Consider the following 14350-nt stretch of genomic DNA (forward strand, 5'->3'; position numbering starts at 1 on the left):
AGGTAACAGGTCTAAAAAGCAATATTTTAATACAGTGCTAGCAAAGAATTTATTTTAATTTCCTGTCACAGCTACTAACCTCAATTTTTATGGCAGTCCCTGGGTTTGTTGGTAGTAGTAGAATGAACTCTGTTTTCTCCTGGGAGACCAGGCTTCTTCCTCCATGAGATACTTTCGCGCCTGAGCTTGTCATCTTCATCCTCGCTCTGCTTCTTTGATTTGTCTAGATTGTAAGTCATTCAAGGCCTTCCAAGAGTCTAGAAGAATGGGGGTCCCTCCCTACCTTACTGTGGCCCTTACTGAAATGGCAGTACTGACATAAAACTGTCAGTATCCGTTTATTCATCTTTCACTTGGTGTTGCCCTTCTAGGTTTCCTTTTAGTTTTCAGTAATATGTTTCTGTTATTAATCATGTGTTATTGTGTCAGAGTAATAGATACAAAAATCCCTTTCTCTACAAAGATCATTTTAATAAGAATATTTTTAAAGAATCTGATTAATTTAAAAAAAGAACAAAAAATTAAAGAGAAGAAGGGAAATGGATTTACATTTATAATGCCATTTACAGTTCTCAAATGTGCCTTGCTTTTTTTTTTTCCTTTAGTTTTGCACTTCTAGAAATGCTGGCTATATTCTTTGGAAAAAGGAAGGCTCTAGTTAGAGAGAAGGAGATCTTCCCAAGGCTTTTTAGAGCACAGCTTTTTATATAGGTAAAGATGCAATTTGACCATTTGACCGTCTTAAGAATTCATTGATTTTCTAACAACTTCAAATGCTAAAATAGGAATGATGGGACAGAGGATAATTAGGAACGAGGGGAAAGGGAATAATTTAGTCCTATTTATTGTAGCTTTTTTTTTATCTTGACCATCAATATGTCAGGAACTATCCAAGCAAGGACATGATTCCTATGGTTGTTACCTCTCAGGTATTGCTCTTTGAATTAAATAGCTGAAGAGCAGAAGTGCCAGCCTTGCAGATTCAACCATGTACAGATTTTAGGTGCCATGTGATGTTAGCCTTATCTACATGTCTTTGGCAAGAATCCCAAAGCATTGTTGGCCAACAATATGATTAATACAGAGATTTTTCAATGTCCTTGGCAGTCCTTGTACAATTACCTCACACGGACAGCTGTGTCTGATCTTCAGTCAGTTGTGCTTTTTCTGTACAATTGGCACTCCTTTTATTTTTGCCTTGAGTATTCTCTAGCTGCCCAGAAGTGGTTCAAAATGGAGCCTTCACATAGTCTTGTATTTCTTTTATTTTCATCTTTTTCTTTTTTTTCTTTCATGATCACAGATAGAGATCATAGACACGCAAGTGCACTGGATGTGAAGTACAAAAATGCAACTGAAGTTAACTAATAAGTATCTAAACTCCAGGTTTCTCATGCTTTGAAATTGAGAAAATGAAAAAAAATCAATGAAACCTTTGAAAAACAGCTCCATTAATCAGTGGGAATTAAGCATTTTAAAAACCTAGATCATACACTGAAGCAGAGAGGCAAATTGGGGAATTATACTTCATAAACGTAGTGGAGTTTGGAAATTGGGGATACAGACTGTGAGGATGGACAAAGAAGACACATTAAGACATCAGAAGGAATCAGCTGAAATAGATGTTAATATCAAAATAATAGCAAATGAGTAGGAGATGTGAATATTTTAATGTAATAAAAAAAGGTAAGAAAATATAAAAAGGAAATTGAAGTTCTCTTAGGAGTACTTCTACATTAACTGATTACATTGCTACATGCAATATTTTACATGGGCTGATATTGATCACACTTCATAAATAAATGTAGATGTAGGTGTTTTTATCCAATGCGTTTTTTAAGTGTCAAGAGACAAAGATATATGTAAACATTTAGAACTGACAAGATTATACTACAGTGATAACTCACTGAATGGTATTATTAGGAACTACTGATAATACTTACACCATTTTGAAATACATTTCAGAATCTTAATATTAACATTTTATTACTATCATTTCAAATCATTAATACAGTTCTGTATTAAATAAATGGCAAAAAATGATAGGTGAAGTTCAATATGGAAACTGATTTCAGTCTTAAGGGTAATTTTTAAAGGAAATTTAAGATATCTGTCACTATAACCTATTGTGTGAGTGGTTTCATACAGCACTAGCTGTGGGCGTACAATCAGCATAACTGTACTAAATTAGAACAAGCTCTCTTTCTCTTGAAGTTATGTTCTCATGCTGAAACACTTCAAGAGACTGGTGTTTCACAACATTTCCATAATAAATTGCCTAAGTAAAGATAAAGTTTAGGAATTAAATAAGCAATGCTTGTTTTTCTAAGGATAATATGATTTCTTAAACAAAATACAATGAGTAGAATGGGAACTTCAGCCTGTATACTAAAAGGATATTCTGCCTTCTCTTTGCCACATGCTATTTACAATGATGATGAACTGATGAACTTCATTACTAGAAAATAAATCTCTTCTGTTGTCGTTATGTATATACTAGAAAATCTTAAAATCTTAAAAACAGAATAGAAAGATAAAGTGCATTTCCAGAAAATCGGAATCCTCTATTTTATGTAGTGCTTTGCCATTTTTAATAACTTATTTGTGTTACTTTGTTTTTAAAGAGCAGATGAAGAATTTCAAGGCATTATAATCATCTGTAATGTACCACAAAAGTGAAACAAAACCCTGATTTTTTTTTTCTTTTTTAATAAATTATCCATTAACCATTGGGATAGGCATTGTTTCGTGACAAAACTTGGGTTGTTTCTGCTAGGGTGAGTTTAACAAATACTGTTCAATACATTATCTCAATAAAACTATCTCTTCCAGAAGGTATAGTAGAAAACATAACAAATTACTTGTTATATTGGGAACTGCAGTTCGGAACAGTTGGGAATTGCAAGAAAGTAAAAAGATGAGAAGCATAAATGCAAACACGTTTTCATGAAAAGTGAGCAAAGGAAGATAAACAAGAAACTGCAAGACAACATGGAACCCTAGTTAAGCTTATTTGTCTAGTAACAATAAAACCCGTTGGTCCTGTTGTTTCATAGAAGCTATATAGTGCCATAAAGCTGTGCAAAGTAAATTTTAAATGTTAACACACTAGAATTTGTAGTATCTTACTTAGAGTTGAAGAACTATGGAAGGCCTAATATTAAAGACAGTGGAGAAGCTTATCCCGTTCTCTTGAACTTTCTTGGAAACCTCTGTGCACATAGAGAAGGATTAGCTAGTAAAATCCTTTCATCTTACTTCTACTGCCAGATATTTTTTCTATAACTACCCAAAAAGGAAGCATAAATAAAAAACATTCAGTGTTCTGTATTTTGGAAATCCTGTTTCCTAGCTACACTTAATTGTTTTGTTAGTTAAACAACTCTCTTAAAAAATTTCTTTGAAACACTGCTGAGCCAGTAAGAGTCTTAATGGATCTGTGAATAGGATGGTAACAACAATAAGGCTTGCCTGAAGCTTTTCTCTGTATCCACACAGAATTAAATCATGATGAGGGAAGTTGTAGTTGATCTAATTATAAATATAGAATATATTTGTTGTGATTTATACTTTTTTACTACGCAGTATAATATTTTCAGTGTACCAGATGTCCATATGTATTGCCATTTTTTTCATTTGGAAGTTAAATAGAAAGGGAGAAAATCCTTTACAAAGTTCAAAATAGTACAGGTGCTCCAAATGGTATATGCCACTACTATTGCAGTATTACAAAAATTACACACAATGGAAGTCCAGTTCCTCTACAAAACTTAAGAGCAATTTACTGAAGGTCTTACAAAAAGGTCTAAATAATTAGAGGACAGGAAATAACATATGACTTCCAGGACTAAGTTAAGAAATAAGAACGTCATTCTGACAAAATATTAAAAAACAGTAGTGGTATTGGGTTCCCAGAAGAAGTGGAAAGGTAATCTGACCTATTTTATAGAAAATTTAGTCTTGTTCAGTTGGTGATAAAGTATGAGACTTTACATTTACTCAAATTTAAAATGTTTTACCAATATGGACTTGAGGCTTTGTATTCTCCTTTGCTAGACAGCGTTGAGTGAAAAATTCTATGACTATTTTTCAGTTGTGGCTGGCACCTGGATGTATTTGCACATGTTTCCCAAAGTGTTAATCTGCTCCGCAGGATTTCAAGTGTATAATAAACCAAGAAGCTGTCAAGACAGCTTCTCCATATAGCATTTCGGCCTGTTAGAAGAGTGAGAAATTAGCTGCTGAAGTTAGTCAGTTAGTCATGAGACATCCCTGTGGTCACAAGAAGAGTTAGTAAATCTATTGAAGTATGCGAATATTTAAAAGGATTCTCTCACCTATGTTTGAAGAGCCTAAAGTTCCTTTGTTTTTCAAAGAGATGAAAAAAATTTTAATTGAAAAATGTGGTGAAAATTTGGAAAGTTCCTATTAAAATCTTTTTCTAGGAGAGGAGATGTTATGATTATCAGAAAAATGTTCTTTACTGTCAAAAAAGAATGGTAAGGACAGGAATTGTGTGTTTAAACATATGCATTTAAACAACTCTTTCATGAAACTATGAATGTTACTAAACTCAGTCAGAGGGAAATAATGGGAATTTTTTCTGTGGCTAATGGCTGGAATTGTTCTTTTCTGTTTTATTCAGTGTTATATGTTTCTGTGTAATCTATGCTTTGTCTTACCCTGCTATGTGTAACTGAGTGATTTTGTTGAGTATGTTTCCTCACTTCAACCAGATATATCCCATTTATGGGGACAGTGAAAAATAACAGCAAGTATCTTCAAGCTACCTTAATCAGTATTTTATCTGTGTAGGTTTCCAGTGAACCATCCTGTTCCACAAAGCTGAACTAGGATACAACTTTTCATGTTGTTCATGATGCTGCTTTAACTCTATCATGTTTCCTATGTTCTTTTCCTCTTTAAGTGATTCACATTAAGATTATAGTGTGGTTTATAGATTTTGTTCTAGAACATAACAGAATTACTATTTTTTTGCAATGATTTATTTTGGTGCAATATTTGCAGCAATTCGTTTTATTAAATGTGTGATCTAGTCTTTTTAAGAGGTTAGCTTAGACGTAAAGTAATAGCTATTTAACTAATAGGTTCCAGGATTATACCCCAGCATAGCTTCAATTCAGCTGATCAAATGATTACCTAGAATTCCCCATTTTGTCAGCTTCTCATGGGGAGGAGAATTCTGTCTGATTGGCTCCTCTATACTGAATTATAACATGATTGCTTCACGCGCTGTTGAGCACTTAACCTGTTTGCTGTGAAATCTTCCATAGAATACCCATACTTAAAATGTTGGTTGAATGTTTTTGGGCATTTATACAGTTTAGAACAGCTGCTGTGTTGTCAGATAGAAGCATAATATGGTAATTAATGAGCTATATAATATCAAGAATATCTGAAAATAGTTGCAGGCATTAACAGAATTTCCAGGGTTTTAAAATGTAGCTGATAAATATATGAACTTCATAGCAACATATTCACTCTACGGATTTTTTTTTTTTAATCAGCAGTGTGCTTGAGAGTGGACTGGATATGGAAAAATAAGTGGAACTCAAGGCAATATTGTAGATATGTGGTCAACTTTGGACACACACAAAAAGTTCTAAGTTAGAGCATTAGTTTCCCTCTCTTTTTCTCCTGCTTTGCAGTTTCACTAATTTAAATGAAGATGGTGCTTTGTCTGATTATCTTTTCCAAAGGTGTCATAAATTCTTCAGAAATATGCATGAGTACAGTGCACTAATATTGAGATTGTAGCTCAGCGAGTAGCAACTTTAACTTGCATGGATGATTAGTTTGCCTAGAAGACAGGGTGTAAATTAGAAGGGATAACTTGAAAAGATCAATGATTTAATCTTTCTAACTCAGTTAGCAAATTTTTATTTTGAAATATTTTAACATATGTATTAGAAGGACTTATTAGTGTGAATCACACAATGGGAACCATGGCAGTCGTTGTTTCCTTTGCAAAAAATACATTTAATAAGTTCTTATTACCATCCTTGCAGTAGAAATACTCAGTTTTATTCCATGTACTCAATAATTAGACTTGAAGTTCATTAATGATTTATATCTTGTCATGAGGCACTTATAAATTCTTAGTAGATTCCTAGTGCTGAAATCAGTTGCAATCTGCTTTGTCAAATTTCATCTTTATCTCTAAAGGAACTTTCTTTCTCCTTATGTTAATTATCCAGAACTAACCTCCTTTTCTTAAATTGTGGTCCTCAAACCAGTAGTCATTCCCTAAAAGCCTCTGACATTTCTCAGGGCTAAAAGGAGAGCAAAGTGTGAGGTTGCCTGCAGAAGATTACCTGCTTGCTGCTACTCTCTAGAGATCAGCAAAGGCTGGGGACTAATGCTAGAAAACCCAGGGCTTTTGCTGTGGGAAGGAGAGTCGTATCCTTTATGGTTTCCTATTTCCCTTTTTTCTTTGCTTAACTTTCACAAAATGAATTCTACTTACGTGTTTGTATCCCAGACTTTTGGTAAATTTGAAGAGTCATATTTCTGCTGTCCTTTTTTTAACCCTGTTACATCGATTTATCTTTAAATATGCCCAAGTCATCTTTCTATGTTAAAAAGCCAGGATCCTAGCCAATTTGTTGTTTTTTTTTTTTAAAGAAAGTAGTAATTCTTATTCAGCAATCTAAAAAATCAGCTGACAAATGTGCTGATGAAAAGTCAAAACATTGTAGAGTTCATCTACATTTAAAACTGGCTATTATACACATCTATAAAGTAATCCCCGTACTTCGGTTTTCCCACATTTGCATGGGTGTTAAACATGAAGAATTGCGTTGTTATTCAAAATATTAATGATTCTGAAACAAACTGAGCACAGATTGTGATGCAAATGCTTCTTGGTGTTATGAAGAAACAGCAAGAGCCTTTGCAGCTGCTCTTTTCTGGAAAACAAACATTCTGCCTCGCAGCAAAGCGCGGGCCTTCAGAACTGAAATAAACAAATACACATTGTTCTGTGTGGTGTTTAAAAGATGTTTATGGTAGAAGAAAAAGCCAATGAGACGCGATACTGAAGTCCTGCTACATTGAACAACTGCTGGGCTTACATCTTGTGACTCATGGCATGGCATGGGGTGCCATGAGTATTTGCAAACTCTTCTCTTGTCCCTTGGAATGTTTTTTTCAGTGGATTTTCATAAAAACCACTCAATTAAAGTTGTTTTGGAAAATGTGATATTATCAGAAATACAGCATAAACCAAAAACATCTGGTACGGGAAAATACGTTTTTTATAACACTACCACAGTTTTTGGTACTGGCCTAGAACAGTTAAGCATTTCTGCTACCATTAACTACTGTTCAGCTTGCTCAATACATTGTGTATTCTGTAAGTACAAGAAAAATGGCCCATGAAAGCCGTGCCTATTTTTTTTTTCTCCATTTTGCAGATTGCCCAGAGGAAGCATGGGGATTTCCCATGTGTCAGTACTTGAAGGACATGGGCTGGTGCTGTGGTCGCAATGCTAGAATGTCAGCATGCTTGGTATGATTCTCCTTCTTTTCTTTTTCCTACTGAGAGCTTTATCCAGATGTTACAGGATTCATTGGTTTTGGCTTCTAATCCTAGAGCCAGAACTTCAATCCAAGACGCTCAGAATAACATCATTAATGTTGTAAGCATGATGAATTATATCTAAAAAAAATAGTATTGACCTTCCAGCTTTATATATTTTATACTTGCTGAAGGCATGAAAAAATGAGTATTGACAGAAATGTATTTTAAGAGTGGACAGAAAGGCCAAACCTTTGTTGAAACCTAAACAAGGTAACCCCTCAGGGTAATAGTTCCTGGCCAAGGACTTAGGGGGGAACAATTCTAATTGTAGAAGGATTGCAATCAGTAACTCTCCCAATACCTTCGTGATTCATAATATTGAATGTTCTGACTGTTTAAAACCTAAACAAACCTGCCTATTCCAAAAACTAGAAGAGCTCTAAAATCCATGTGGCTTAAGAGACTGGAAACATCTTTTTAACATTGCACCAAGAGATGAAGTGCTTTTAAAGACCTAACCTCATCAAGACAGGATGATGAACTGTTGTCTAATATGAAAAAACAGATATGTACTGAAAATTTCAACCACTGTTGCAGTTAGAAGACCATTATTCCTTTCCTCTATTAATTTTTAATTTCTGGTATCAAGCTGAATCACATCAGGTTCTGGCTAGCCTCTGCTGCTAGCTCTGTACCCCCGTTGCGGAGAACAATGTGGACTAAAGACTCAGTATAGGCTAATGTATCAAGGTTATGTAAACTTGAACTAACATGGTAATTAAACGCTATCAGGAGAAGGTATAGGAGGACAGTTGTTTAGTATTCATAAGGCTTAAATGTGTTACCCTTGGCAAGGTACAAGAAAAAAATTGTTCCTTTTAGAGGTGTTGCTGTAAAATTTATCACAAAAAGTACTTTCTCAAAGGGATTTGCCTTTTCTCTTTTTCTTGTCAGTGTCACACAATACCAATTCTTCCTCATCTGGCACATTAGCTATTTCCTTTCCCATTCCATTTCTTTTGGAAAGGAAAAGTTTGGGCTGTTTTTCAGCAATGATAGAAAGATAAATTTTTTAACCAAATGACCCCCAAGAGACAGTACTGATTGTGCCATATATATCTATTTTAGATTTCACAGAAATCACAGAAATTTGGCAGTTAAAAACTTGTTTTGTTTAAACATTCCGGAAAGGCAAAGAGTTCTCCTGTGTCTCTAGATACTTCTACTGTTATTATGTTTGTAATTCTCTCTATGCTTTTTTCACGACTAGGATTTTCCTTGCCTTCTAGGAGGTACAAGGGAGACAGCGCAGTGCAGCTAGGCAGCCGTCTTCCTAGGGCTGATGGCTGGCTAGGAGAAACTGAGTCTGCTGAGCAATGACACTCAGCATTATTGCTGATGTTCATTATTACATGTCATTCAAATCGGTTAAAGTGCTAAGGGCCAAAGTTTCTGGACGACAGTTTCAGTTTCAGACCCTTACGACACATGTTAGAACCCACATCCATCTTCTAAGCAGCAGCAGATATATGCTGGTATGAGAGCTATAGCTTACACAGCAGAAGTCAAACCTGATAGTCAGCCAAAGCCATGAATGGAGGAACTGCAACTACTTGGACCATGTTTGAAGAACAGTCTGAAAGACACGATCAGTTCTAAAACTAGGAGAAGGAGAAGTGGGTGATTCAGAGACAAGCAGTCTTATTTACTGTAGTGGAGTTTGGGGACTAAAGGTGACGATGACCCATAAGTGGTGAGGCATTTTTGGTTTGCTATCTAATTTGTTGTAGTGTCAGATAATTTACTGAATTTTTGTCTTCATTTCTACTACGATCTGTAATACTCCATTGAAATTTTCATAGGCACAGTATCTTTTCAACTGTGGAAAAATATTCCACGCTTCTAATTATTTGTTATTATTTGTCACTATGGATCATAAAAATCAAGTACTCTCACATCTGCATCAGGATTTATGGCATGAAGAATCTAGTGAAATACAATGCACAGCATTTTAAACTGCAGTGCCTCTGAAGTTTTTATTTTATTTAACTTTATATACAGAAGTTCAATTTATCTGAATACTAGGGACTACAAGTATTTAAAGACATTGTACATTGAACTAATATTTATTTTAAAATAGTTGAATATGAAAGTGAATTATTTGTATTTCGGTAGGAACAGACTCAAGAAAAATGCATTTCTTTTTAGCACTTTCACAGAAAGTAATCCTCTGAAATTCTTTTACAATATTAAGAAAAACAAACAAATTTTGCATGTATCTATTTCCATGCAGTTGGTTGTCATTGCTTCTCCTATAAATAAACCAAAATAACAGGAGTGAGCTGATTATGAGTCCCTAAAGGTATTAACACTTTAAAGTGTGCAAGCTCGTGTTATGTCACACCATTAATCTTTTAAAATGTCATCTCCTCTGACTTTTATACAATGTGTTTATAAAATGTTCTGATAAAGAATAAACATACCAGCAATTTAATTCCTTCACTCTTAAAGGCTTTGGAGCGAGTTGCAGTTGGCCAAATGGTAAGTAATATTGTTTATTTTAGCCATTCTAAGATAAAATGTGTTTTTCCCCCTTGAATGCTCTTAATCCATGAACTTTTATTGAACTTCTGCATTTCTGGAATCTAAAATACTAGCATACACTATATCAAATCCTGATAGATAGCATGTGTCATCATGAAATCACATTTTTATTGCTGTGATTGTAATTAGTGAATCTGTTTTCTTATGGCAAGTAAGAGTCTGGGAAAAAAGCACAGCTTAAAATTTAAGACATTAAACTACCCATCTTAACTTCTTTCGCTATCTTTCAGCTAATACATAAATTCACTACAAATGTCCTTCTGATATCCCTGGTTTGGATCACTCTATCCCAGTGTTTTATCAACTAATGTAAAAATAGAAATTGTTATGACAAAAGCTTGAACCTCATTTTTAATCCCTGTATATTTTTTTCCCTGTGAATACTTTCAATTATTGTTGTGCAAGTTATCCTTTTGGGGATGGTGGACACCAACTGTGCAAATATTTAAAAGGCAAGGCTGAGAGACCGCTTCTTTCCATATGTAAGCCCACTGACCCCAGTAGTCTTTTACTGTAAATGCATTTTGCCATGAATTTTTAATTGGCAAGCATTAACTATTTTTATTCAAACAGATCTTTCATACACAAAGATACAAAGTTTTCAGTGTATTCTGTTTTTATGAGCATGGAACTTTCTGCATGGTTCAGACTACAGTGTATGATGGTTCAGCTGGGGAATTACTCCTTTTGTCTTTAAAACAGTTTAGGTAAATTGTTATATTTATTTTGTATAGCAGAATTTGGATCATGATCAGTACATTTTTCCTCTGTTCTTTTTCCCTCTGCCAGCCTTTGAACTTTTACTTCAGTGTTTGGGTTTCTGTTTTTTTCTTGCATTCATGGTTATGTTAGAATCTGACGCAAAAACGTAATTTTAGCTGGATGCAAGAATATTAGTAAATTGTCCTCTTAAACCTGTTATGACTGATTGTAACGAATGCAAGCCAATAAGTAGTTAAGGAAACCAATACTGGTTTTGTTACTCTGATCTTAATTTCAATGCCAATTTTAAATCCTTGCTGTTGTAAAAATTTTTTGCAGCTGCCTACAGAATCATTGTTTTATCGAGCTGTTCTTCAGGTTATTATAGAAGAAATTTATGGTGTCACCAAAAGGTAGGGAGTTCTGAATTCACAGAATACGAACCAAAGATCTGATTCTCTCCCACCTTTATTCTGTAGAGAAAGTATTTCTTATAAAGAAGAATCTGTAAGATTCTGCAGAAGAATCTGAAGAATCTGTAAGATTCTTCTTCTGTAAGAATCAGTCTTATCATACTGCATGTACATATTGGCATTAAAATGCAGGATATGTTTGTTCATCCTAAATCCACGTCACAAATGTATTGCCCTTCCTTTACCCATAGCTGAAAGAGGTCCTCTTTGGTACTGGATACATGGGTAAAACATATCTTCACCAGAGAACCGACAGCAAATTCACTAAAAAGTCAACGCGGTCCTGGGCTACCCTGTTATGCAGAGGTCCTGGCAGCTTTAATACTGCAGAAGACAGAAAGACATTTCCATTTGTCCTGAGAAAAACTGCTGAAAGCCCAATGGCCAGCATGGCTGTAAAGAGCTATTTACTGCCTACGCCTACTTTACCAAGTACTGTGCCCTTGTAGGGTGGGATTTGGAGAGCTGGTGCTGAGGACCTGACATCTGCACTATACTCTCTATACGTCATAGTGGGATTAGGTTTTATCTAATTCTGTGGGATGTATGTCTGTTAGCACTTGGAGCACATCCAAAAGCACACCTTCCAGTTTAATTTAATTTGAAAATAATCCATTTTTTGAGCTCTGATCCTATTCCACGGTGTGAACCAAGGCATGGGAGGTGGGCAAAACCAGAAAATTCACTTCAGAAGTATACTCTAAAATAAGTGCTAATGCAGATACCCCCAAATGTTTTGCTAAATGTAGAGCCAGACAGCTTACCCTTCAGCAGGTCAAACTCCTGAAAGAAGAAATGCTTTTTTTATTTTTAAAATACGTAAAATATAACACATAAAACCATGGCTACTAAATTGTAAAAAAAAAGAAAAAGTGTGAGCTAGATGATAATATGTTTCATTTGTTGAAGGAAGCATAATGTGGAGGAAGTAATTAAGATCATATTTTTGAAATAAAAGCAATGGCTACCTTGGAAAGGCTCCCTCCTCCCGCACCTCCCCCAAGCTTCATTGCAGAGCATGATGTTACATGGTGTGGAATATCCCTATGGTCCATTTGGGTCAGCTGTCCCGACCACCTCCCCCCACACTTCTTGTGCACCCCCAGCCTGCTCCCTGTGGGGCAGAGGGAGGAACAGAGAAGGCCTTGATGCTGTGCGGTCACCGTTTGGCCATAGCTGAAACATTGGGTGTTACCAGCACCGTCTCAGCCACAAGCCCAAAGCAGAGCAGTGGAGTTAGCTCCCTCCCAGCCAGACCCAGTATCTCTCCCCCTGTAGCTTGTGCTTAGGAGGGCAGGTGCCCGTCGTGCAAAGAATGACATAACAGCACCATCATTAACTGATTTTCAGGCTGCATCAGCCTGAATGTTTAAGTGCATCTGAATGTTAAACATGACTGCAGAAATTCATTCTTTCTTTAAAAATGAATGTGACTGTTGATTCTCAGTGAGTGGGGATCTTTGCCAGCTAAGCAGCGTTACAACTGCCACTGAGTAAAGTCTTTCTGTTGACCTCAATAGATGTTAACCCTGATCTTTAAATAAGGAGAAGGGTGTTTTACTAAGAATAAAGAGGGGAAAAAGTTTTAAATGAAGATACTTGTATTTAGTTTTTCACGGGGGGGAAGTGTATTTCCTCTTAAGTAATTGAATACTCACAAACAGCTGCTGTAGCTGAAAATGTAACTCCTGCACTGCACAGCTGGAAGAGGAATTACATTAAGACACAGTCAAGAAAGCAAATTCAGACTAACAAAAACTTTGCGTGTTGTTTCTCCAAGATATTTTAAACACAGAGAAGAGAACAAATGTAAATGACTTGTTAGGATTCAGTCTTCCTACATGTTTTTTAAGTTTTCGTGCATTATTTTAACATGTTTTTTGAAACAACCCACGTTTTTGGCTGGCTTCAAAAGTAGGTCATCGAGTTGTAAACAGGAGAAAATTCTGGCATCACTTAGTGAAATAAAAATTGTGAGGATAAGAACGCAAGGTAACAAGCGAAAGTGAAATTTTACTCCAACTTGACATTTGCTCAGTCCAGTGGTTGATGGTAAATAAATTACAGCAGCATTATAGTAAATTATAGAAGTATTATAGAAGTATAGAAGAAAGTATCTGTCAGCGGAAATAAGAATTTTGTCATTCATGTAGGGAAATAAAAATATTAGGGAGAAATTAAAAAGAAATCTTCAACTCTCCAATTTTTACATAAAATAGTAACTGCACTATAACCATAATACAATTGTACAGTTGCTGTATCTAGAAATTTCTCCAAGTACTAGCTAGCTTGTTTTGTTTTAAGTAAAAGGGGGAGAAAGGAAAATTGTTACTAACTTTGCAGTAGTAGCCGATTTATTTTTCCTGAATTAAAAATTTATTTCAAATGAATTAAAAATGTATAGATTTCTGTTGTTGGATGTGTAAAAGCCTGCATCTCAATGCTGTATTTCCAGTGATCGACATGTTGGAAAAACTTTCTCCAAATCAGCCTCCTTCGTAGATTATGTCAGAAAGTCTCTGAAAAAGCTGGAACTGGATGATTCAAAGGTGAGTCACTAAACAGAGACTGCATGAAATCCTCATATCCATGTAAGTTCTTGAAGTCAGCACCATAATGCGATGTTTGAGCCATTGAGTTGATTTAGTTTGTATATTGCTGGATAAATACAAAGTATTCTCATTTTTATTAATATTAATAGAGCCAATCCATACTTATTTTTCTGTATTAAAAAAACACATATCAAAGTTGGGGTTTTTAATGTTTTTTGGGAATAGGCTTCCATGTATAAATTCTTGAAAAGATTTTGTTTAAAAATTACTTTATTGTAATGACTTTATATAAAATGAATCCTATTTTATACATGGTGCTTATGATCAGAATTTTTTAAAGCCTTTCCGGTATTTATGAAGTTAATCCTACAAATCTCCTTTGAGGCAAAAAAATGTAATACGTACTCTATTTTATACGTGTTGTCATTTAGTGTTAAGTATACTTTTCAGGTGCCAAGTGAAGCAGGCATGAAGAA

At 35.1% G+C, this 14350-nt stretch overlaps 1 protein-coding gene across 5 annotated transcripts in view; it reads left to right on the forward strand.

Moving 5' to 3' along the window:
- Positions 1 to 14350, forward strand: part of METTL25 (methyltransferase like 25) — a 62720-nt gene that overhangs the window by 32467 nt on the left and 15903 nt on the right. For 4 of the 5 annotated variants that reach the window (XM_075150546.1, XM_075150553.1, XM_075150559.1 and 1 more), the window contains exons 6-9: positions 7437 to 7531; positions 10055 to 10084; positions 11189 to 11262; positions 13778 to 13871. In XM_075150546.1, coding sequence (XP_075006647.1) covers positions 7437 to 7531; positions 10055 to 10084; positions 11189 to 11262; positions 13778 to 13871 — 293 coding nt within the window. The remainder of the gene's footprint in view (positions 1 to 7436; positions 7532 to 10054; positions 10085 to 11188; positions 11263 to 13777; positions 13872 to 14350) is intronic. The other variant, XM_075150575.1, reaches the window with a different exon arrangement.

The sequence above is a fragment of the Calonectris borealis genome, chromosome 1 (assembly GCF_964195595.1).
Source record: "Calonectris borealis chromosome 1, bCalBor7.hap1.2, whole genome shotgun sequence".
Classification (NCBI taxonomy): Eukaryota; Metazoa; Chordata; class Aves; order Procellariiformes; family Procellariidae; genus Calonectris; species Calonectris borealis.